Below are 23047 nucleotides of genomic sequence, written 5' to 3'. Positions count from 1 at the left end.
AGAAGCACCCAAAGCGCCTTCCCACTCCTGCAACAAGGATTGCACCTGTACCTTCCTCTCCACGCATGCTCGGATGCTTCCCACACTAAGTTCCTTGGCTCGTAGCCAGAGAAGACGCCTCTGAATGAGCCGGAACTCTTGAACATTCATTCCACCCACCTTGTCACCTCTCAACAGAAGCACTCCATCATCATATCATGCCCCCGCGAGCACGGAAGAGAAAAGCATCTGCTACGGGTGAGTTGCGATACGATCACGGGTTCACCTACAGAAGCTAAAAGCACATGAGAGAGCAACGGTACCGAAGATGCACCTCCCAGGAAGACAACCAGGGCTCCAAGGAAATCAGGTGCGAGGGGAACAAATCAACGCAGAGACAAGAATTTCATGCGCGCAACAAACGCTTCTTCCAACAAGAGGCGAAAGGTTTTCTCTGCTGAAGCCAAGAGCCAGATCAAGAAACACGGTGCCGACTTTGTGAAGTTCATCAATAAGGAGACCAATACACGGATGTATGTAACTTCCGGCACTTCGCTCGATCCAATTTTCTAATACCAACAGTCCTCGAATTAGCGTCGATATATTGAAGAAAGATATCTCTCCAGATCTTGCAGGCGTTCTTCCCTGGATGAGTTCTTCATCGGCTCTCCAGAGACAGGGCACCCAAACTTACCCGAGGATGATTCTCAAAGCACTCGACAATTTACAGCGTGACGTCAGGACTTACGAAGACCTGGTCAAACAAGACAACAAGATCCGACCACCTGACTGGATGCGCTGGCAACAAGATACCAAAGACCTGGAGGAGATGAGCAAACACGGTCTTGCGATGGCTTCAAAGATGATCAATCATTTTATTATGCCTGATTTACACGAACTTCCTCCCAAGCCTTCTGAGGGCGCCGGCGGAGTTGAGCATGTAGCATGGGATCTGATTGAGGAGGTTCTACCAAAGATGTCTGATGATATATGGGGAAAGATTGCGCAGGGTCATCTGAAGGCGTTTACTGAGGTCTTGAAAGCACTATCAGCTGAAGATGAAGAGTGAGTGATTTTACGACATTGATGATCAATTGTAATGGCTTGGGAGAGACCATATGAAAACCTTACTTATATCTGGGAGTGCAGCACCAAAGACATGAAACGAATTGAGTAGTATTACACAGTTTTATGAAGACATGTCTTCAATTACTGTAAATCTGCCTACCAATTGCCGATGACTTACCCCTGTCACCACCAAACCTTTAGTCGTTGCTAATCGAAGGCACGTGACCATGCACAGACCACATCGAGATGGTCCGTTTCGGGGCAGCCCTCGCTGACTCAGCTGCAAAAAGTGCGAGGGCTAGCGCATCGCTTAACCCACAGGCCACAATTTTCCCACGGAAAGTTGGATATCGGTGGTTCTTTCTCTTTTCTGAAAATCTTCGACCTCCTACTAACCACCAGGACCTCGACCAAGCCGGTATGTGAAAATCCCCCTCCTCCAGACTCTCCTTCTTCTTCTCCTCTTTGCAAGCCTTTGTTTTTCTTTATTCTTCTCTCGCTAACCTCTGTCGTCTCTGCCATAAACAGCCAAGATGGGTGCCCTCAAGTACGTCGAAGAGCTTCAGAAGAAGAAGCAGTCGGATGTCGTTGCCTTCCTCCTCCGAGTTCGCTGCTGGGAAGTACGTTAAACCACCAAGAATATGCACAAGCACAAACATCAATTCCCCATGTGGACGGCGGATTCAACCTGCTCTCGCTCTCTTGTTCTCCTCTCGAATTGTCCGAAGCGGTCGAATTTTTTGTGGGAGTTTTGAATACTCTGCACTGGGAAGAAAATTCTCAACGACGAAATCAACACACAAACTGTGTACGCTTGGACACCGATGAGAGAGAACCCGAGACGAAGCAGGCTGTTTATTAGCCGCCGTCTGTGCTATACACTCGTTGAACATTTGCTGAGAGTGCATCAATATAGCTCCGTCAATTGAACGTCATCCACCGCGCCTCTCGCCCCTCCCGTCTGGACAAGGCTCGCCGTCTCGGATACAAGGCCAAGCAGGGCTATGTTATCTACCGTGTCCGTGTCCGCCGTGGTGGCCGCAAGCGCCCTGCTCCTAAGGGTGCCACCTATGGTAGGTTTTCCCTCTCGAGAACAGAGGGATGTCAGTGTCTAACACAGGCCCAACAGGCAAGCCCACCAACCAGGGTATCAACCAGCTGAAGTACCAGCGATCCCTCAAGGCTACCGCTGAGGAGCGTGTCGGCCGCCGCTGCGCTAACCTCCGAGTCCTCAACTCCTACTGGATCAACCAGGACTCTACCTACAAGTACTACGAGGTCATCCTCGTCGACCCTCAGCACAAGGCCATCCGCATCGACCCCCGCATCAACTGGATCGTCAACCCCGTCCACAAGCACCGCGAGTCTCGTGGTCTCACCGCCACCGGCAAGAAGTCCCGTGGTCTCAACAAGGGCCACCGCTACAACAAGACCCAGGCTGGCCGCAGAAAGACCTGGAAGCGCCACAACACCCTGTCCCTGTGGCGATACCGATAAACAGCTCGCCCCCTGCTTCGGGAGGAGCTGGCTTTGTTATTCGCAACGCGGCTGTTCGGTTGTACATGCGATTTGGGAGGGTCTGGTTTTGGCACTGCATGCTTGGACTCTGGGGAGTCGGGAACCTTATTTGGTAGCACAAAAAATGGAATCAAAAGCAATTCCAATTTCATGATCAAGATTAAGAATATGGTTTCCCGAATTTTGCCTACCGATTTGTGATTGGTGCTGTGCCGTGATTCATGAGAGATGTTTACAAGCCAATGCGTCTATCAAACATTGGCTGAAGTGATTTCTAACAGCGTTGACATTTTCAGGGCTGTTTTGCTATCAAAAAGCTAAACATTTTTCTACCCTACAAACTTTTAAGATTCTCGAGCCTCGTACTGTAGTGCTACTGGATTAAACAAGTCCACTAAATTTGCAGTCTTTTCAGTCGGGAAATTGCCCGGAAAATTCAGTGGGCTCTTCTGACTATGATGTGGCGTTGATATTGTGGCTTGTCCAGCCAATCCAATTAAGCGCGTGATGTATGTAACCGCGTCAATCTTATTCACTTAACGCGTGAAGTGCAACCTCAACTATCTTGATAGAAATCAACTGAACCAGAGCAAACAGAGGACAAAATTGTTTATAAGGGCAAAGACTTATTTTTGCCATAGAGTTTGACGTTGAATCCACGAGAAGGAGATATACACTTTTGCTGTCAACACCAAGCCAACCCTTTCATTCACTTCTTCACACTCACTTACACCCTCACTTTCACTTCACTCTCACTCACTCACAACCATCCATGTCTCTTCAGCCGTCCTCATGACAGACCTCCTCCAAATCCTGCCCTCCTTTCCTCTCCGCCCTTTTGCAGCTCTAATACCAACAATTGAGCAACAGGCTCTCACAACAACAGATCTTCTCACCCTTCATCCCGCAGACATAGCAAAGCAGACACGCCTCCCTATCCTCGATCTCAAGCGTCTCATAGCTGCTATACAAGCGTCTCTCTCTGACGATCTCAGCCCACAGCAGCCTCTACTTCAACCGGCTGAAGAACCCAAAGTCATCAGTACTCTTGATGAGGGTCTGGATGCTGCATTAGGAGGTGGCGTGCCTGTTGGTGTGATAACGGAAATCACTGGTGAGAGCGGTGCTGGAAAGACTCAAGCTCTTCTATCACTATGCCTTGCTGTTCAACTTCCTCCGCCTCATGGCCTGGGCCGTGAAGCTCTCTACATCTCAACTGAGGCAGCTCTCGCCACAAGTCGTCTTGCACAGATGCTCAACTCAAACCCCATTCTACAACAATACGGTGACCCTGAAACTCGCCCTTCTCTTGATGCTATCCACAGCGCAGTCACGCCTGATCTAGAAACACAAGATCACATCCTTGACTTTCAAGTTCCCGTTCTTCTGTCCCGTCACAAAATTGGCCTCATCATTCTCGACTCAGTGGCCGCCAACTATCGTGCTGAGTTTGAGCGTCAGGGTTCTCACGGCTCTAATATGGCCGCTCGAAGTGCTGAACTCGTTCGTCTCGGTGCTCTTCTGCGCGATCTAGCTCGACGGCATAATCTCGCTGTTGTCGTAGCCAATCAAGTCGCTGATCGCTTCGCATCCAGCTCTACACCACGACATGCACCTCCTAGAAGCAGTGGCGTCGCTTATGAGAGTCCCCTCGCTTCAAGGAGTATGCCTCCTCCTTCATCTACAAACCTCCCTGGCACGCCCTCATCATCATTACCCTTTGCCTTACAAGATCCCGATGGTCCTCCGCCTCCGCCCGCCCTAATGCTTGATCATCAACAGCGTTGGTTCACAGGCTGGGGTGATGATCCTCACGCTTCTTATTCACTCAAGACCCCAAGTTTGGGCCTCGTGTGGTCAACGCAGATTGCTTGTCGTATTGCACTATTCAAGCGTCCTGTCTATGGCCGTATAAGACAGGCTGCGCCAGTGACAGCAGAGGACGACTCTGACTTGGCAGCACCCACACTCAGAGGATGGCGAAGATGGATGAAAGTTGTATTTGCGCCTCATGCGCCTCAAACGGGTCAAGGCTTAGACGGGGCGGTCGAGTTCGAAGTTACTATGGGAGGATTAAAATCAATTAAGATTCAAAAGGCGAAGAAGCAATAACGAGCGTGGAAGCAAGGGCGTATATAAAGTTGTGTATCGGCCATTGGCAAAAGTTGTATTATCAAAGTCACGACAGGCTAAAACTCATTGTAGATATGCGCATAGATAGAAACCTGAAGCAACCAAAATAATACCTCTAGACTACCTAACCGCCTCATAAATGACTATGCTATATGTAAGGTATACAAGTTCCAAAACTCCATTCTATGCATATCCATCATGTAACCCTAATTACCTGGGGTGGGGAAACTCGTCATCCATCTGGAGTCGCACTCCAACATTCATGCTGATGAGCTCCTGTACAAGCAGCTTCGCTGCATACGGCATCGTCATCTTGGTAACTTCCCTTGTACTCTTGCATGTGTGGCAGTAACCCTTGTATCCGAACAGACCACACTGCTGGCAAATATCAATCTCAGTACCATCCGAGCTGATCATGAGTCGCTCCAGAAGAAGCTGGGAAGCACCGTAGGCGATCAAACAATCGCGTTCCATTTCTCCCAGGCGCAGACCACCATCTCGTGAACGACCTTCTGTAGGTTGGCGAGTGAGGATGGCTCGGGGACCTCGAGATCGAGAGTGCATCTTGTCTTGCACCATGTGCTTGAGTCGCTGGTAGTAGATAGGTCCGTTGAAGACGTATGCCTCCAGTGGCTCTCCAGTAATACCCGATGTGAAGTAGTCCTTGCCCTCCCATGAGAAGCCATGGTCTACAAGCACCTGACTCATCTCCTCCAATGGATGAGAACGGAAAGCATCTCCAAAGCCATAGTCAGGACGACCGTGGACGATAGAAGCCTTGCCCGTTAGACACTCGAGTAGCTTGCCGACTGTCATTCGAGAAGGGAAACCGTGGGGGTTCATGATGATGTCGGGGCTCAATCCACTGTCAGAGAAAGGCAAGTCCTCTTGTTCAACAATAATACCAACGACACCCTTCTGACCGTGACGAGACGAGAACTTGTCACCCAATTCGGGGCGTCGAGTTTGTCTTGTCTGCACCTTGATTACTGTGGTATCCTTCTCTGTCTGAGAAATCATGACCTTGTCGATATATGCGGGATCTGCGATTCGGTACGAAACTGATGAGTCGCGGAACTCGGCAGGTCCACGGTCCAGTCCGATGCCAGTGCTTGTCTGGTCAAGCGGTGTCTCCTTCTTGACCATAGCCTCGCCGCTGTTTACCTTATAACCAACGATTGCAAGACCATCGTCATCCAAGGCCTCGTGCTTAGCGATTCGGCGCTTAATCTTGCCATCGCCCTCATTCTCAGGGTCTCCGATACGTTCTCTGCGTCCGTTGGGGTACTTCTGCAGTTCCGTCGTGTACTTTCTGAAAACCTGACAACGACCAAATCCTCTGTCGATCGATGCTTTGTTCAGAACCAAAGCATCTTCAATATCGTATCCTGAGTATGACATAACAACCACGGTGGCGTTTTGTCCTGCAGGAAGCTTGTCGTAACCGATAAGTTGAATGGTCTTTGAAATAACCATGGGCCGTTGGGGGTATACGAGTGTATACAGAAGAGTATCAATACGGTTGAACTGGTTGTATGCGATTGCACCAATGGCTTGTTTACCCATAGCACATTGGTAAGTGTTACGAGGAGATTGGTTGTGGTGGGGGAAGGGAATCAATCCTGCGACAGCTCCCAGGACTGTAAAGGGTTCGATTTCCAAGTGAGTGGTACTCTGTGTCACTTGGTCCTCATAAATGGTGATGAGGGCATCGTTCTCCTCATTGACATCGAGATACTCTACAATTCCACGGTTCAGAAAGTCGTCAAATGTCGCTTTGCCCATCTGAAGTAATCGCAGATGCTCAGGCTTGAGCTTCTGCTTACCATTCTTAACGATGATGTAAGGTCGACAAATACGGCCTTCATCGGTGGCAATATGCACGGCGTTGAAGTGTGTGTTGATGTTGATGCCAACAAAAGGGGAGATCCAACCTCTCCGTCGCATAGTTCTAAACTTTTGCGCAAATCGCTTTGGGTATCGAGTTAATGCGAACGGAGTACCGTTGATATGAATAATGTAGCTTCCTTCACGGTGCATCTCAGCACCCGAGAAATTGCGGATAGGTTCAACACCAGCATCTAGTGTAAAGATCCACCGTTTAACAGGCTCTTCATCAACGTTGGTAGTAATATGGGTCATCAAAGCCAAGTTCTTCACCAGACCACAGGCTTCACCTTCAGGTGTATCTGAAGTACAAAGCATACCCCACTGCGATGGTTGAAGTGCACGAGGACCAGACACCTTTCGGGTCTTTTCGAACTGACTGCTTATTCTGGTCATCATACCAAGAGCGGCGATATAACTCAGCCGACTGAGAACGTGAGTGACTCCTGCTCGGTTCATATTAAAGCGTTTGACAGTCCAATTTCCAGTCTGAATGGCTCGGTTGATTCCATATCCAATGTTGTTGGCGTGGTTGCTAATCATGTGAACCGCGTCGAGAGGAACTGCCCTGTTGTTTTTCTTCAGGAACTTGTCGATCGACATCTTGACTCCAGATGTGAACTGCTTGAATAAATCTTCAAACAAAAGTGAGAGAAGTTGACCAGCCAGCTCAAGTCGTTTGTTTCCCACGAAATCTCTGTCGTCAACCAACTTGGGGTTGTGGGCGGCAATGAGAACCCTTCGAGTCATCTGAGCCACATAGATGGCCTTGGGGTAGAAATCCAGTCCCTCAATGGGCACATGGGCAATGACCAGGTTGGCCAAGGCATCGAGGCCTTCTTCGACGTGGTTACGGCGCACTTGAGGACCGAATGTGCCTCTGCGGGAACCCATCTTTACCTTTGCTCCGATATACTCCAGCGCTTGGTGCTGAGTGAAAACGCCCGCCTTTGTCGCCTCGTCAAAGTTTACCAGGAATTCATCTTGGTATCTTCCATCTGATCCAGCAACAAGCTGCATAATTTCCATGTCTGACAATCCTCCCAGAGCCTTCAGGATGATTACGATCGGGATACCTTCCACCAGCACGTTGTGTGTCAGGAGAATTCTGTCCTTCTTCAGAGTAACGTACGTCTTCGACTTCCGTTCGTGTGTGGAACTGGTGACCGATGCTGAAATAATGTTGTTCTTCTCGTCGGCTTCAACAATGATACGGTTCTTGCTCAGTTGCTCCTGAATCAGAATGACCTTCTCGGTACCACCAATAATAAAGTAACCGCCAGGGTCGAGTGGGCATTCGTTCATCTCCTCCATCTGCGTATTGTTGGCTCCGGCGAGACGACACTTGGAGCTCTTGAGCATGACTGGCATGCGTCCAAGAGGCACATTCTTTCGCACAATCCGCTGCTTGTCTCGGATATATTGTATGTCGACAAAAATTGGCGCGGCGTATGTCATGTCTCGAAGGCGGCACTCCATGGGAGTCACTTCGCTATGTGACTTGTTGTCTGTCCAATCTTGACGTCGAGGACTGTCTACTCGAATATCTGTGAACCTGGAAAGTAATGTTAGCATATCCAATTTACTTGATATCCCAGTACCTACTCTAGCCAAAAATTGCTGTCTACTTCGCTTCGAATGGTTTGATTGGCGCGTACGATATCCTTGATCTCCTGCTCCACGAAGAAGTTGTAGGAATCAATGTGCCTAAATCAAGTTAGAAGCGGCGAAGTACAATCGCAAGCTCTGCGCGCTTTATCCGGGAGACATACTGTTTGACAAGACCTATAAATCAGTTAGTGAGAAGGCTCACCGGGCTGATTAACATCCTTACCCTTGACTTTCAAGAAGGCTGGCAGAAGCTGGAACTTGTCCTCCTTTGTGGAAATAGGATCCGTAAGCTTCTTGCCATTATAGAATGGCTCCAGGAGAGCCTCGAAGCCATCGTCGACCGTAGGCATCTTGAATGTCACCTAAGAGCGCACATCTAAAAAAGGATGGTTTTTGGGTGCGTGTTTGCGCTGACTACTTTTTTTCTGCGGCAGCTTGCGATAGCTTCGCAAAAAGTTCTTGCCCCGCGGTCATAGGTGGAGCCGGCTTGATCGGGTGCGCCACGGTGGGGGACGAGAGTTGGTGATATGTGTCACGTGATATATTTCAACTTGTATAAACGTTAAACGTTAAAACGTCTTGGACTCTTTACCTTAAAATAGGCATTTTATTGAGAGCATCAACCTCCAGATTGTATATCACCCTACTCGGTACTTTATAATATTCTTCAGAAATTAGCAATATTACCTACCTTATTCACTACGAAATCGACGGTTACGGTTCTTGATCTGGCCTACCCTATGCCCCTGATGTTCGATTTCATTTTCTAACGGCATTAGAACGATACTTTCTGAGTTCACGTTATAGTCGCATTAACATCTAGTATACTGTCAGGGTGATTGGTTTGTTTATGGTTGATATTCTGGGTAAGTCATGACTGCATGTTTATAAAGATTGGCAAATGACTCATAAGTCTGAGATTACATACACAGTTGATATAATGATCCTACTTATGTCCGAGGAACCTTCAACATGGCTCACGAAATGGCCTTCCTTTAATCGTCGATTTTGTGAATATAACTATACAATTGTAGCCATGGCGAATGCTTGACTATTCAGCAGTGGTAGCCTCCTGATACAAGGTATTTCTTCAGTAGTGACAGCGTCTAGGATCCAGGCTCGTAGAAGCCCGTCAAGTGTAAGACTGGCACCACACTATCACCAATAGAAGCCAAAAAACCAGTTCGATTCCATTCAATTATCCGGTTGAAATCTAGAATAGCCATACAAAGAGTTGGACGCTTAAACGCAACAGTAGTTCTGTCAAAGAGACCGAAGAAAGAACTTATGTAAAATTGCGCGTAAACGCCAATTCTACAATTAATCCTTAACCCAAGACAATAATCACACACGATGTTAATAAGAAAGAACAATTCGTCTTCCTCGTTATGGCCGTTGCCATTTTGCAACCCTCAGCATTGAGACTTTGCTCAACGCAAGTTGCTCAGAGACATGGCCTCGGGATCGTCTGTACAACATCACACCCCCGCATGAGCTTGTATACATAAGCAGGAAACCCTCTGCAAGTTGTCTATCTGTTCATGCCTAGCATCGATGTGTGTCACTGGGGTCCTTGACAGACATTTTCTAAAATGAGGAGACCACTCAGTGGTCCGTGAAAGCAAGCTCACCTGGCTCATGTGTTGCGATCGTAGTGGGATGAAGCAAAGACATGATTCTTGGCGCTGGCAATGAGCCCCCTAGTGAGTTGATCGGACCCTGACTTCGAGTCGCGACGGAGTAGGGTGGGACAGCAACCTGACTAGCTTGATGGACCACTTGTAGCGGCAGGTTGTAAAAGTCGGTGAAGGGATTGAGTCTTTTTGAAAGTGAGGGGAAAGTTGAGCGGGCACCAGCCAGAGGGACATGCAGAGGAAGCAGGTGGTGGATCTCGACGTGCTTCGTCAAGCTGTTAGTGAAGAATGTGTACTGCGTCATACTCAAGCCCGTCGATGATGCCTTAAAGAGACAAAGCTTCAGGTCATCTAGACTTGGGAAGATGGTTCAACGCCAGAATGGTTACTATCATAGCTCCCCAGCACGACTCGAGTCATTGACTGTATTGTTTTGGGGCTATGAGATAGTCGATATGGCGAACGAAGTTATTCGCAGTTTAGTGGGAATGGTGCCTGATAAAGGCGTCGCAGCTTTAACAGTCGCAACCACAACCCATCGGCAGTGGCTCGACTAGTGGTTCCCCATGTGCAACAGCGCCGCCCAGGGTGGATTTCGTACCGACCAAGCCGAGGGCCTTTGTGACCCCCATGGCCTCTCTGTATTTATTCAGAACGGTTGATGCTGATTGGTTTCGATGGCATCATATCCCAAGACGCTACTGCGCGAGGTCAAAGGGAAGCATGACGCCAGTTGCACCACGGACCAAGGCCATGACTGTCTAACGATCGGTTCCTGGTCAGGCTCCATCAAGTAACGATGCAGAATCCATCATATTTGTATCCCATGGTCAGCCACCGCGATTTCCGTGTCATTGGCCTCTTATTAGCAATGCCAGTCAGAGGTGAAATTCTTGGATTTAGTTAAGACTAACTACTGCGAAAGCATGTGCGAAGGATGTTTTCATTAATCAGGAACGAAATTCGGCTATGGATCGTCATGTGTCAAGTGTCTGTGGCGGACGGCTGACGGCTGCTGTCGAAATTGAGTGGCAATATGAGGCCCGACTTGATATTGACAGCTTGTGCTACAACGGACCTGTCAGGTTGATATAAGCAAAGCTCCCATGTCAGGGCGTTCCTGGTCGATGCATCAAGGGCAATCTGGGGACATGTTAGTTTGGCTTTTGCAGTTCAGGATGGGATGGGTTTTGGGTGACGTGCAGGAAGGATAGAAACACCAACCAATCGGTGGAGCATATTGGAGTGACGGGGATGTGCGCTTGGTCCATGTCTTGCGTGCCTCTATGAGACCGGGGGGCTTCGAGATATCAATCATTGTCCATTCACGAGAAGAGATTTTGGTGGGTTGACACGATTGAGGCAAGTTTCTGTCAACCGGCATTCAGAGACTCTGTGTGCCTTGGTCTCTAAGCTCTTTCACGTTACAGGCTCCTGAATGTCTCTGTGAGCGACTCCCTACTTGACTCTTGATTGACTCTTCCGAATCTGGGGGAGGTTGAAAAGGAATTCCAGGAAAGGCTAGAGTGTTGTTACGAACCAGTCAAATCCTGGTAGACGCAGAGGTTGAAGCTTCCTTTCGTAGGAGGGGAAAATGAGTGCATGATCCAATAGCAGCCTCAACTAGACACGCATCTCTCCTCCTCACCCTGCAGATTCATGCTTGTCTCACAATTTGTAGTGTGAATCTTTCGAGTAGCGCGGAATATCGACGAGTTATCGTCTAGTACAACATTTACACAGGTCAGGAGGGATAAATATTCCGATAAATGCTAGCAGGTTGAGAGACACTCACGATGGTCGCAGTGGAGGTTTTTCACCATTGTAATAAGCTAACGTGCCGCTGCCAGGGACCTTGACAAGCCATGATGCACAATCCTTGCAACCCTCCATGCTCATGTCAACTGCGCTCCAATGCACGATTAGATCCGAGGCCTTTATGACCAAGGCCCGATACAATGTGTATAAATCGGCCCAATCTCTTCTACGAACATGAGTCGACTATACTGTGTTTTGTGTATAAATATCTGGCTGTCTCAGCTGACATGATTTTCTCAACATACGATGCATCCCTCAGCACATATTCAAGCATTGTACAACACCCTGCTTATTTATGCCATAGCCCACCTCTAAAGGCGTTCGGACGAGAAGAGCCCGAGGCTTATTCGACCATCCGCAACAACGACTACTACACTATTGGATCCAGACAAGCTTGAATTACTGACCTGTTCTATGCAAATTTATAAGCACAATCGGACCCTTCACACTCAGTTGCTTCTGGAACAAAGCCGACAGACCAATTGGGCTCGGCCAGCACTAGTTGATGTGCCTAGCCGTTGGAAGAAGTGGACATTGTATCCATCCGCCATCCCTCCCTCCCTCCCGTCCCCTGGTGATTTTGCTTTTATGTTCTGATGGTGCCTGACTTGGGTCCCACTGATGGTCTCGTTAGTGGTTTCTTGGGCTCTGATGGACCAGACGCAGTTCTTGAAAAAAGTTTCATGTGAGGTGTCATGCGTGTGTGTGTATGTCATGTAAGTTACCCGCTTGGTCTAACAAACTCCAGTACGACGCTGGCATCTTGATTTTCAGGATAGAGGTAAGCCGAGGTGTATATTTAGATCTGGGTTAGAACAATCAGCCTCACTCTTGAGCAAGACAACCCCTGATCGAACACGATTTCTTGTCTCGTTCCGTATATCACCAAATGTTTGTGTGTTGCTTTGTATGTAACCGAAGGTGTATAGTTCATAAACGCAATGTTCGGTGTTAATATGAGAAACTTTAGTTCCCAAACAATGGAAACCTTGTATATATCCCTGCTGCTCTTTGCTTCATCCTTGACCTGTAACCAAACCCTGCGACTTGCCTTTACTGTACGGTACTGTCCGTGAGGCCCTGTCCCGTGTCCACATACACACGCGCCGACCTCTAAGCCGAGCGCCAAACACCCGCGTTAGGCCAATCTTTTAGGTCCCCATTGTCAACTGGATACTCCGTACTTGACCTATTTTTCTTCTCCTCTAATCACTCTCACATCAACCTCGACTATCTATCTACTGATCGCAACTTGCTTCCTCTCCTCCAAACCAGCCTGTCGCTCCTGGCTTCCAGGGCGCGCTGTGAGAGAGAAAAGCCTGTAACCAGATCATTGATTGTATCACCACCAAAGACACGTGCCAAGTGTCTATTGTACGATTGATTGTTGACTCCCGTGCATTGATTGCCATTTCAAATCCAGGTTGGTTCATCTTTTTTTGTCTAGAGCCTCTGTCTCTGGTTCGTCAAAGTAGGCACCTACCTCTCAGAAGGAAGGAACCTGAATGAACTGTACCTCCCATCTCCCCACTCCCGCCACTCTACCCTCTCTCAAAGACATCCATCAGCTTCAAGGCGTGTTGCCTGTAATACCACAATTGTTATTATATCATCTTGTTACTCTGTTCTGTTCCGTTCTGTCCTGTCGGGTTCTTTCGCCCCGTCTTCAGCCAAAGGTACCGAGCATAGCGCGGCGGACACGAAATACGCACCCGACATCCCGCACCGCACCACGAATCACCCACCGCCGCCGGCGACATAGTGCAATATCCTATCCATACATATTTCACTTTGGTAGACAGATATCCATTCACATCGCGGCACGGCATGCCAACTTGATATAGATCGCACGCCCATGCTACCTTAATTCCGACAAGACGGCCAAACAAACAACTACTCCCCGCTTGCTCTTGCGATGGCTATTTGCTTTCAGAATATAGAAGACAGACGGAACCGTGACAGAGTATGAAGATTATAATCCCCTGGTGTCCTTCCTCTCTTTCCTGGCCATGATCATTCCTACAAATGTTGTCATCCCACGTTTCATACCACATCCTAGTTGCACCATTCCGAATTCAACACTTCAACTCCGAGCTCTGTCTCTGCCTCCTTGTCCACGACATCGTTGTGGCCTGCGTGGCCTGAAGCTCTATCACCACTCTCCAACAAGTCTTCACCGTCTATCCTCTCGACATCCTGAGCTCCTATGGGTCCTGATGGGTTCTGTATACTGTACAGTTCGCATACAATCCCGGCTGCCTATGATCACACTGCCTCAAGCATACAGGCCACTCCAGGTCTAGTCTGAGGTGTACCGAACTCAGCGCCCACCAACACCCCTGTGTTGTTGCTTCAGGAAGCCAGCCCCAAAAGACACCCCCCCATTCACAGGGCCTTACCCACACTGACCACGTCCACCCCGCCTCTCAACAACGTTCCATCCACTACCTACCTAACCTACCTACCTCGTCTCTTTTTGCTCTTTCTCTGCTTCATCCTACACCTTATCGTCTATACAAACGCGGTAACTGATGCTCATCTGTTTCTTTCATGTCTTTAGTATTATAGGCTGAGACCGCTTGCCAATTCGGCGTGTACTATCTTTATCCTGTATCTATTAGTCCATCATGGACGAACTACGCTTTCGCTCCCAGCAGTCCCCGCGGGGCAACGACCAGTCCATGCATTCGTTTGTCTCACCCACTCGAAATGCCTCTAGAATGCCTGCCCCCCAGGTCAACCCTCATGCCGGCGCCCACGACCATCGATCTGGCCTGCCTCGCCGCTTCACCACCGATTCTGGTCGAGTCCCGACACTTTCCTCTCTGGGTGCTCAACGGGTGCCCGAATCCTCCCAGGACTATAATGTGAGTAATCAACATATGACGAATCTGTCGCTTGCTTGGAACCCGACAGGGCTTCGGGTGGCTTGATTTCCTGATGGATTACGAAAGTTGCCAATCCCTCTAATAACAGCAAGTACTGACATGTGTGATGGTAGGCAATGCACAAGGTGCAATTGGTACGTTCTGATGCTCGTATTTTCCGCTTGGGTTTGCCTTCGAATTTGCCGATTGTTCAAGTCAGACGTGAGCACTCGAATCCGAAACGATGCGACACCAACCAACTCAAGATACGGCCGTTAACTAATGACAGACTCAGATCGAGAAGAAGAAGATGGAGTATGAACGAATCCGGGAGCAAAGGCGGAGGTTTGAGCTCGAGATGCAAAAGTTGGATCAACAACAAAGACGAGAGGCTTTGGAACTTGCTCAGATGGAGGAGGAAGTTGGTAGAATGGGCGGCCACCAGTCCGAGCCCACCACACCCCCCGAATACCGAGACAACTCTGGATTCCCTACGTTTTTATCACGGCCGAGCCGATACTCTATGTCTAGCTTGACCTCCCCCCCAGGTCTATTCAACCGCCCTGTTAGATCCGGCTCGCAACTCGCTTCTCCCCAATCCGGTATCAGACAGGCACGCTTTGGATTTGAGGATACTACGACCCAGATGCCTTCTCGTTCTGTGCCAACTACGCGAAGAAATAGTGATGATGAGAAGGAGGAGGCTGTTCGACAAGATCCCAGCAGTCATCGCTCTGGTAATGCGTAAGTGACAGCTCCTATTGCATGTGCATGTCTTTCTATTCCTGAGCGAGCACCTCTTCAAGTGGGGGTTGCCATTAGAGCTCTTGCAGGTCCAGCTTCGGGCTTTGCTGTAAATTGCCACAGAACCAAGCAGGTTAGGTTTTTTCCTATTTAGGTTTCCTGCGTTGGAAACCTCTCAGCGTGAATAATGCTGCTATTGGTGGGTGAATCTTAACTCTGAGCCAAAATATGAGGGCTCTGATTTATATGAGGACTCTCTAGTGAGAAGGCAAATACCTCGCATAATTCAAACAGTGATTCACTCTCATCAGAAAGCTTCAAGAGGAGTATATAATCCTCTCTTTGAACCTCTGCTTCGGCTCTGATCAACCCAACCCCCTCAAACAACACAACTCCATCTGCGATACAATAATCCTCATCCAACTCAACAAAAGCTAGCACCAAGCGGTCATTTATAAACCATCAAGCAAAGCTAACCATGAACTTCGACGATAGCATCAACCGATACTCGATGCCTGTGACGCGCTCACGTACGGGGATGTATGACGTTGGTCTTGATCAAACAAATACTACTCGTTTTCTCTTTGGCGATGAGGAGACGAATGCTGGAGGCCATAGTGGTCCTGACGCAAACTTCCCAACTCTTGTTCGTCACGACGATCAGATTGTAAGTATTTTCATATTCTTTCATCTGAGCAACTTTTCGTCTAGCCATTTTGCCCTTTTAAATTGGAACCAACTCCGTGGATGCTTGGTGGTGAGACTATATTCCGGAAGTTATTGCTTTGCTCCAACTTCTCGACTTACAACTAGGCTCCACATTTCTCCATGAGGTGCATATTCACCTCGAGCTCTCCTTGAACCACGCGCCCATTGTCTTTCAGCATTTGCTCTCCTGCATAGAACTCTCCTCCACTTTCCTGCATAAGGCCCATTCGATTCCCTTTCCCTACTGTTTTCCTTTGGCGCAATAAGATCTTGAGCTCTTGACCCTCTATCTATTCGAGCGCCCCACCACAGAACCTATATTGTTGTACTATTGTTGCGTCGAATTCTGACCCACAACTTTACTCTCAGCTCTCAGCGTCCTCGGCCGCCTTAGATCTTGCCCTATCCCCGTCTCCTAATCCCGAGTCGACATCTTCTTCCAGAGGTTGGAGCCGTGTTGTTAACCGTCATCGCCCTCAGCAGAGTCTCTCTTCAATCAACGGAACCTCCAACATCGTAAGCGATCTTGTTGGCCTAGCATCTCGACCTACTTCCCTCCGCCATTCCATCGATCTTAAGTATATCTCAGAAAACGCAGTTGAGACTGGTGCCATCATGTCTCCTAGTGCGACTCCCAACATGGCAACTCCCCCTAAGCTGCAGAGCTCGTTCTCTTCGAGCGATGTTCCCACGGTCAAGAGCCCTGGGACTTCGTCTTCAAAGACAAACAATCATGCACAGCAGCATTTCCACAACCACAATGCTAGCCTAGGCCGCATCCCAGCTGGTGCGGTCCATCGTGGCCACAGTCGGGAGCTCTCTTCAGAAAACCCTGCTGTTAGCCGTGAGCAGCACAACTATCCTTCAATCCAGTCTGCTCTGCAGGCCAGTGCCGCTCCCTTTGGACCCAGTACCACAGCTGCAGTGCCACCTTCCGCTATGGTGAACCCTCCAGCTGGGGCCGCAGCCGCGAACAATAACTACAACAATGTGTTCTATTCCGCCAACGGGTACGGCGCTCCTCAAGGTGTTCCTCAAGGCGGCATTCCCCAGGTGATGCCCCAGGGTGCCCCACATCAGCCAGGAGGATACAATGTCAGTATGCTCGCGAACAGTATGCAGCAGATGAACATTAATGGGGCCAACGGCAGCAACATGTACCAGCCTCAGAACTACAACGGCTACAACGCCGGTCCGTACAATCAGGGTAACCAGCCTCGAGACAGCCAGGCACGCGTCATTCAGCATCGCCGACAGCTTGACAATGAAGGTGAGTTTGACTTCAGAGTAGTTCCGTATCAGCACACACTGACTTGCTTTGCAGCCATGTCTCGCTACCAGAACACGCCCCTCGATTCCTTCGTGGGCAACATCTATGAGCTTTGCAAGGACCAGCATGGCTGCCGTTACCTCCAGAAGAAGCTTGAGGAGCGCAACGCCGATCAGGTTCACATAATTTGGGTCGAAACCAACCAGCACGTCATTGAGCTCATGACGGACCCGTTTGGTAATTATTTGTGCCAAAAGCTCCTTGAGTTCTGCAATGACGATGAGAGGACTGTTTTGATTCAAAATGCTTCCCAGGATATGGTCCGCATTGCGCTCAACCAGCACGGCACACGCGCACTCCAGAAGATGATCGAGTATGTGAGCACCCCTCAGCAGGTCCACATCATCATCGAGGCTCTTCGCTACCGGGTTGTGGAGCTTATCCAGGACCTCAACGGCAATCATGTCATTCAGAAGTGTCTCAACAAGCTTACCCCCCCTGATGCGCAGTTCATCTTTGACGCCGTTGGCGGCAGCTGTGTCGAAGTGGGCACTCACCGACACGGCTGCTGTGTTCTTCAGCGCTGCATCGACCATGCCTCTGGCGACCAGAAGCTGTGGCTTATCCAGCGAATCACCGAGCATGCACGAATCCTTGTCCAGGACCCTTTCGGCAACTACGTCGTCCAGTACATTATTGACTTGAACGAACCTCTATTCACCGAGCCTATCGTTCTTACCTTCAAGGATTGTATCACTCAGCTGTCCCGCCATAAGTTCAGCTCCAACGTCATCGAGAAGTGCCTGCGTTGCGCCCAGCCACCTTCCAAGGACCTGATTGTGGAGGAGTTACTACGCAACCAGGAGATGGAGCGCCTCCTCCGGGACTCATTCGCCAACTATGTCATTCAGACTGCTCTTGAGTATGCTACTCCTCATCAAAAGCATCGCCTTGTAGAGGCCATCCGCCCAATCCTTCCCCAGATTCGAACAACTCCCTACGGCCGTCGTATTCAAGCTAAGATCTCGGCCTTCGACAACCGTGGAAGCGCTGCCTCTAGCGGGCAAGTGACGCCAGCCGACAACACCCAGGGTCAAATTCCTATGCGCGCTACTCACGCTCGAGGTATTCCTGGAAGTGGCCCTATTCTGCAGGGCAATGGTATGCCTCACAGTGGGCCTATGCCACCTATGCGCCAGAACATGCCTGTCTACTCTCCTAACCCCGCCATGAACGGTCAAGTCCCTACTGCTGGTGGACCTGTCCAGCAGCCTCAGTTCGGACAGATGACTCCTGGCAATTTTGCTCCCAATACTGCTGCTAACGGTGCCGCTAATGGCAGCGCCGGTAACAGTAACCTTGCTGGCCAAGTCAGTGGCAACAGCGGCCCTACAAGCCCTACCAATGGCAATGGAAATGTCAGCACGGGTCAGGGCGAACAGCCCCAGTGGGTTTAGACTTGTGTCTTGACATTTTTATAGACCTGGTTGTAAAATGACGTTCATTATGGCTTTCAGTGGTACCGCAAGGTCGGCACCGCCATGATTCACGATTTTCCTTTGATCTGTTTCACCACGTCTCAGAAGCATAGCCAAAAGGGCGCAGGCCCATCGCGATCGATTGACACGACGGCCTTCAGGGCCTTGTCGTGTGTACATTATCAAAAGGGCGCTACAGGACTACAGCCGCTGATCCTGGGGCCACTGCTTTTCGTGTGCTTTGCTTGGGGAGAATGGCTGCGCACATGAGGGTATGGGTATCATGATTAAGGCGTGTACATGTATTTGGATCGGCGAGATCACAATCATCAGACATCGGCATAGACGACTCGATTCTTTTCGGACCTATTGGTTTTCTTTTCCCGTTTGCTTGCGAATTCGACTCAGGAACGATTCATGTTTGGGTTGTATGACTTTAGGGAAACGATGATTTATTGCTTTCTACTGGGGAATAAGAGGTCCTCGTGGAGGTGCCAGTCTGCTGGCATGGGAGAAGAGGGAATCCCTACCTGTATTTAGACTAGGTCTTTGAATCAGGGTTGCTTTAACTTGAATGGCCTCTAATATGTGAATGTCTTGGCCGTGTCCGTGATTGCCTTTCCAGTAGTGTCAGTCAGGTTTGCAAAGGTGATGCTCTCCTTTTCCATGATACAAAACCAAGTCATGAGATCAGTATAGGATATGACTGGCCTTGCACGGTTCTGTGTAATTTGACGACATTTGGCTGATGCGTGATCTCAGTCAAGTATACCATCGCTTCTTCTATCTGCAATGCTAGGATACGTGCTTAAGAAGCAGGCCAAGCTTTTGGTGCTCAATTTTCCCCGGGGCAGGCGACGCTACGTTATGCGAAGCCGATAACCTAGTACTTGTGGGAATATATTGTAGCAATTAGACAAGGCGCATGTATATGACTTCGTTACAAATATAAAAAACTGTAAATTCACCACTTTCAATGCTTACACCTAGGTGTCTTGATATAAAACATGAGCCCCCCCTTTAACTCCATGCAAGATCCATGACCACGCTATGCAATGAAATATGTACGATATGATATGATCATTAATAATCACTCAGTCTCAGCTTCTTTCCAATGTCACGGCGGCGAGCCTGAGCAGCTGCAGCCCTGTCTGAAGCGCGCGTATCGGTCGACTCAAACTGTTCGTTGCGAGCCTTGAGAGCTTGCAACAGCATACCAGCGTCGAAGAATCCATCTAGTTATCAAGTTAGTACATTACGTTGAGAGGACTTGAGGGTGAAAGAGGAGAAACTTACACCCGCCCATTTCGTCATCTTCACTAAAGGTGCTACTCTCGTTGGTGGGGGATGTTGTGCCAGTCGCAGATCGCAGGCTCTCAACAGCGGTGATGGGGCGACCTCTAGACTTGATGCGGCTCACGAGCTTGGGTCTCTCGATTTCCACCTCGCGAGCGCGGCTCACTTTTTCAAGTTGACATCTTGCGGTTATCGATACGTAGGATGCGACGAACCTCAAGAAGATAGCTCTCGAGGGTGTCAACAAAGCGTTTTTGTCTGACGGTGTTTGCTGGCAACACAAAATAGCGAGCCCTTCATCCTTGATGATATACCCGATACCCAAAACCATCCCCTGATGTGGGACCGAAACCGAACTGGCGAAGACAAGGGTTACCACAGTTGGAAGTCGAAAGGATTGTGTTATTAAGCTTATCCCACCCAGAATCAGCAAACAGAAGGGGAAGGGGGTTCTGGTCGCGCGATCTCGAGTTGACGCTGTAGCCGCGATCTCGTGTAGGCCTCACTTCGACGCCATCAACAGAGGGGAGCGACTCGTTTTCTGGGCTTCCCACGGGCGATCCTGCTTGGTCGGAATATCCATCTCCTGGGCTAGAGTAGCCATTGCTGTTAAAACCACTGTCAAGGTCATCATCCAAGCTCCTCTGCCATACAGAGAACAAAGCGTAGAGATGTCGGTCGCAGCCTTCGGCCTTCAAACACTGTCGGGTATTTGCGGTGTGCTTCTGGCACGCCTTCCTGAGTGCCTCAATCTTGGCGTCGACAGGATTATCAGCCCAGAAGGCTTGGACAAATTCAACAACCTCTGACGATACGGTTCTGATCGCCTCGGTTCGGCCGTGTAGGAACGTCTTGGTCATGGCTGGTTCGTATGTACACTCAACACGACCATAAAGCCCATAGTATGCAGCTTGGAAAGCCATCTGAACGAAGGCATCTGGAGAGAAGCCCATGGAAGTGATGAAGTTCTTTCCATAGTGACCGAAGTCCAAAGTCTGGAACTCGTTTTGCTCAATGAGATCTGCCAATCGAGTCTCTGCAAAGCGAACTGCGACGCTGAGCTCAGGGATCATATCCCACTCCAGCTTTCGAGGAGTGACACTAACATCTCCAAAACTCTCTGGATCACGCTTGGAGGGATCGGGACTGGAAGATGCCCAGAGCGAAGGAGCCATGCCATTGATTGTGCGGGCGAATCGAAGAATGGTGTCGGTGTAAACATCACTAGCGAATCGCAGAACTGTGTGGCCGTCGACACCGGTATGCTCAAAGTTGATACCAGCACTTCCGTTCTTGCAAACAATGATTTGAAGCTTGTCGTACCATCGGTTAGTACATGTGCCGATCTGAACACCTTTCTCGATCTCGCTGGTACCGCAAAGCATGTTCTGGCAAAGGGCTGCAGCGTCTGCGGGCTCTGTGTAGTCGAGACAAAGAACGAAGAGGGCCGTATCTACAATTCCGAGTGAATCCGCATTATTGGAACCAGGCTCGCTAGTTAGGACATCTCGAAGGCCTGACCATACCTTGCGGTTCTCGGTGCTCAGGACTCCCACAGCGCCTTTGGCAGCGTCTTGGATAGGAACTTGGGTTGCATCATCGACAATGGTCTGCAGGTTGATGGAGATATCCTTCTCGCTCATAATGACATCTGAGTTATCATCCAAGACATCGAACCAGTAAAATTGGCCGTGACACATGACGACGATGTGCTTCGACTCAGGATCTTGCTCGATTTGGCATCCTTCCTCAGTGGGAACTCGCGCAGTGCCAAAGAGTCTCGAGAATTGGTACATGCAAAGTGGAGTTCCCTTGACCTTGTCTGGAGCAAGCTCCTCCTTTCGTACTGCACGAACGAATTCAAGTGATGAGACGACCAAAGAAGCAGCACGAGTGACTTGATCATTGCGAGCGGGAGTTGGATCATCTTCAAGCAAGAAGAAAGGGTTCAAGTTGAGAACAACAGGGTTATCAAAGTTGAGATAAGAATCATACCCTATGAAAGTTAGTACTTTGCTATAAATCAGACGTATGTTCTGACATACAGAATTGTTCGATGTAACTCGTCTTTCCCTGAGCATATGCCTTCAATTTCTCCTGCAGCTCGGGGCCATCGCTCTTCAGGAATTCGTTTACTGCATGCTGTGTCTCTGCATGTTCCCGGGCTGTCTGGAGTGGCTTGAGAGCTTCAAGATACCGCTTGCAGGTGGCCTCGAGTTCAGGGATGGGAAGCTTGGGTAGTTTGTCCTGCCCAGAGAAAGTGATACCACCATCTTTCCGTGACTCGTTGTAGTTGGCCATTGGAACACGAGTATAGTCGCCGCTAAGTCTGGGGGGAGAATTGCGTCGTGGTTGAGCAAGCTCGGGAATATCGGGAAGAGTTCGAGGAACAGTAGAACCAGCAGGCTTTGGAGCAGAAGTTGGGTCAGAGAGCCTGTCTCCAAGAGGCTGAGGAGGAGTAAAAGTGCGGACTTGAGTCATGGTGTTAGTCGGGAGTGATGGAAACGAAGTTTAGGCGTAGAGAGGTGACACGCTTGTGCTAACGTTGAGTCCGCGGAGAGCGGTTCGGTAGAAGTAATGACAGTCCTCTTGAAGGAAGTAGTTTGGCATTACACGAAGTGCTTTCTTGAATGGGAGGAGATGAGTGATGAGTACAATAGCCAAGACCAGCCAAGTTGAGAGGGCATATGGCTCTGATATAAGCAGAGTACTGTGACCGAGCTGACTTAGACAAGAGTCAAGTGGACCCTATATGCACCCCATGCACACCCTCTGGACTTCACCCTCAGCGTACAGGATACTGGGGTAGCCGAACGTGAGGGAGAGCATCTTGGGGAGTGAAAACAGCCGACGGCTATGATAGGACAAGAAGGCACAGGACGGGATTTGGCAGTAATGAAACGCCTCCGCAAGTCCGATAAGAACAGGTGCTCAGTGCCGAAACGTGGGATCAGGGAACATCGAGGTAAACGGGTCTGGCATAGAACTTACCCAGAACAGGAGAGAATGTTTAGTACAGAAAAGCGAGAAATCCCC

The 23047-nt window shown here is 49.4% G+C and overlaps 9 protein-coding genes across 10 annotated transcripts; 5 read left to right on the top strand and 4 right to left on the bottom strand.

The window, feature by feature from the left end:
- Positions 1-68: 68 nt before the first annotated feature.
- On the top strand, positions 69-1192 carry FOXG_00803 (uncharacterized protein). Its single transcript, XM_018377387.1, has 3 exons — positions 69-237; positions 290-512; positions 562-1192. Exons 1-3 carry the CDS (start codon positions 198-200, stop codon positions 1046-1048), a joined length of 750 nt encoding a protein of 249 aa, XP_018233105.1. The 5' UTR covers positions 69-197; the 3' UTR covers positions 1049-1192.
- Positions 1193-1293: 101 nt separating this feature from the next.
- Positions 1294-2790, top strand: FOXG_00802 (60S ribosomal protein L15; the record flags this gene model as incomplete). The annotated part of the gene is made up of 4 exons (XM_018377386.1): positions 1294-1465; positions 1576-1667; positions 1964-2120; positions 2177-2790. The coding sequence occupies 4 exons, from the start codon at positions 1294-1296 to the stop codon at positions 2542-2544; spliced, it is 789 nt and encodes a 262-aa protein (XP_018233104.1). The 3' UTR covers positions 2545-2790.
- Positions 2791-3059: 269 nt separating this feature from the next.
- Positions 3060-8652, bottom strand: FOXG_00800 (DNA-directed RNA polymerase III subunit RPC2). The gene is made up of 4 exons (XM_018377384.1): positions 8420-8652; positions 8358-8370; positions 8191-8292; positions 3060-8140 (listed from the first exon to the last, which is right to left on the bottom strand). Exons 1-4 carry the CDS (start codon positions 8544-8546, stop codon positions 4909-4911), a joined length of 3474 nt encoding a protein of 1157 aa, XP_018233102.1. The 5' UTR covers positions 8547-8652; the 3' UTR covers positions 3060-4908.
- Positions 3114-4833, top strand: FOXG_00801 (DNA repair protein RAD57). The gene has a single exon (XM_018377385.1). The coding sequence runs from the start codon at positions 3358-3360 to the stop codon at positions 4675-4677; it is 1320 nt and encodes a 439-aa protein (XP_018233103.1). The 5' UTR covers positions 3114-3357; the 3' UTR covers positions 4678-4833.
- A 611-nt stretch (positions 8653-9263) lies between the features above and the next one.
- On the bottom strand, positions 9264-11277 carry FOXG_17951 (uncharacterized protein). 2 transcript variants are annotated; one of them, XM_018397974.1, is made up of 2 exons: positions 11034-11277; positions 9264-10973 (listed from the first exon to the last, which is right to left on the bottom strand). In XM_018397974.1, the coding sequence occupies exon 2, from the start codon at positions 10132-10134 to the stop codon at positions 9802-9804; it is 333 nt and encodes a 110-aa protein (XP_018233099.1). In that variant the 5' UTR covers positions 10135-10973; positions 11034-11277; the 3' UTR covers positions 9264-9801. The 2 variants fall into 2 exon arrangements, with proteins under 2 accessions (XP_018233099.1, XP_018233100.1); XM_018397975.1 differs by lacking the exon at positions 11034-11277 and having other exon boundaries at positions 9264-9741; positions 9828-11030.
- On the top strand, positions 10461-10595 carry FOXG_17952 (uncharacterized protein; the record flags this gene model as incomplete). The annotated part of the gene is made up of 1 exon (XM_018397976.1): positions 10461-10595. The coding sequence occupies one exon, from the start codon at positions 10461-10463 to the stop codon at positions 10593-10595; it is 135 nt and encodes a 44-aa protein (XP_018233101.1).
- A 17-nt stretch (positions 11278-11294) lies between the features above and the next one.
- On the bottom strand, positions 11295-11656 carry FOXG_17950 (uncharacterized protein). Its single transcript, XM_018397973.1, has 2 exons — positions 11626-11656; positions 11295-11553 (listed from the first exon to the last, which is right to left on the bottom strand). Exons 1-2 carry the CDS (start codon positions 11651-11653, stop codon positions 11450-11452), a joined length of 132 nt encoding a protein of 43 aa, XP_018233098.1. The 5' UTR covers positions 11654-11656; the 3' UTR covers positions 11295-11449.
- A 1153-nt stretch (positions 11657-12809) lies between these two features.
- On the top strand, positions 12810-19320 carry FOXG_00799 (uncharacterized protein). The gene is made up of 7 exons (XM_018377383.1): positions 12810-13611; positions 14209-14515; positions 14650-14670; positions 14811-15259; positions 15755-15926; positions 16337-17237; positions 17292-19320. The coding sequence occupies exons 2-7, from the start codon at positions 14276-14278 to the stop codon at positions 18692-18694; spliced, it is 3186 nt and encodes a 1061-aa protein (XP_018233097.1). The 5' UTR covers positions 12810-13611; positions 14209-14275; the 3' UTR covers positions 18695-19320.
- Positions 19321-19798: 478 nt separating this feature from the next.
- FOXG_00798 (uncharacterized protein) lies at positions 19799-22492 on the bottom strand (the record flags this gene model as incomplete). The annotated part of the gene is made up of 4 exons (XM_018377382.1): positions 19799-19950; positions 20012-20241; positions 20333-22007; positions 22057-22492. The coding sequence occupies 4 exons, from the start codon at positions 22490-22492 to the stop codon at positions 19799-19801; spliced, it is 2493 nt and encodes an 830-aa protein (XP_018233096.1).
- Between the last annotated feature and the right edge of the window lie 555 nt (positions 22493-23047).

The sequence above is a fragment of the Fusarium oxysporum genome, chromosome 1, assembly GCF_000149955.1.
Source record: "Fusarium oxysporum f. sp. lycopersici 4287 chromosome 1, whole genome shotgun sequence".
Lineage (NCBI taxonomy): Eukaryota > Fungi > Ascomycota > Sordariomycetes > Hypocreales > Nectriaceae > Fusarium > Fusarium oxysporum.
The sequence above is the reverse complement of the archived record's forward strand: the minus strand, read 5'-3'. Positions and strand labels throughout refer to the sequence as shown.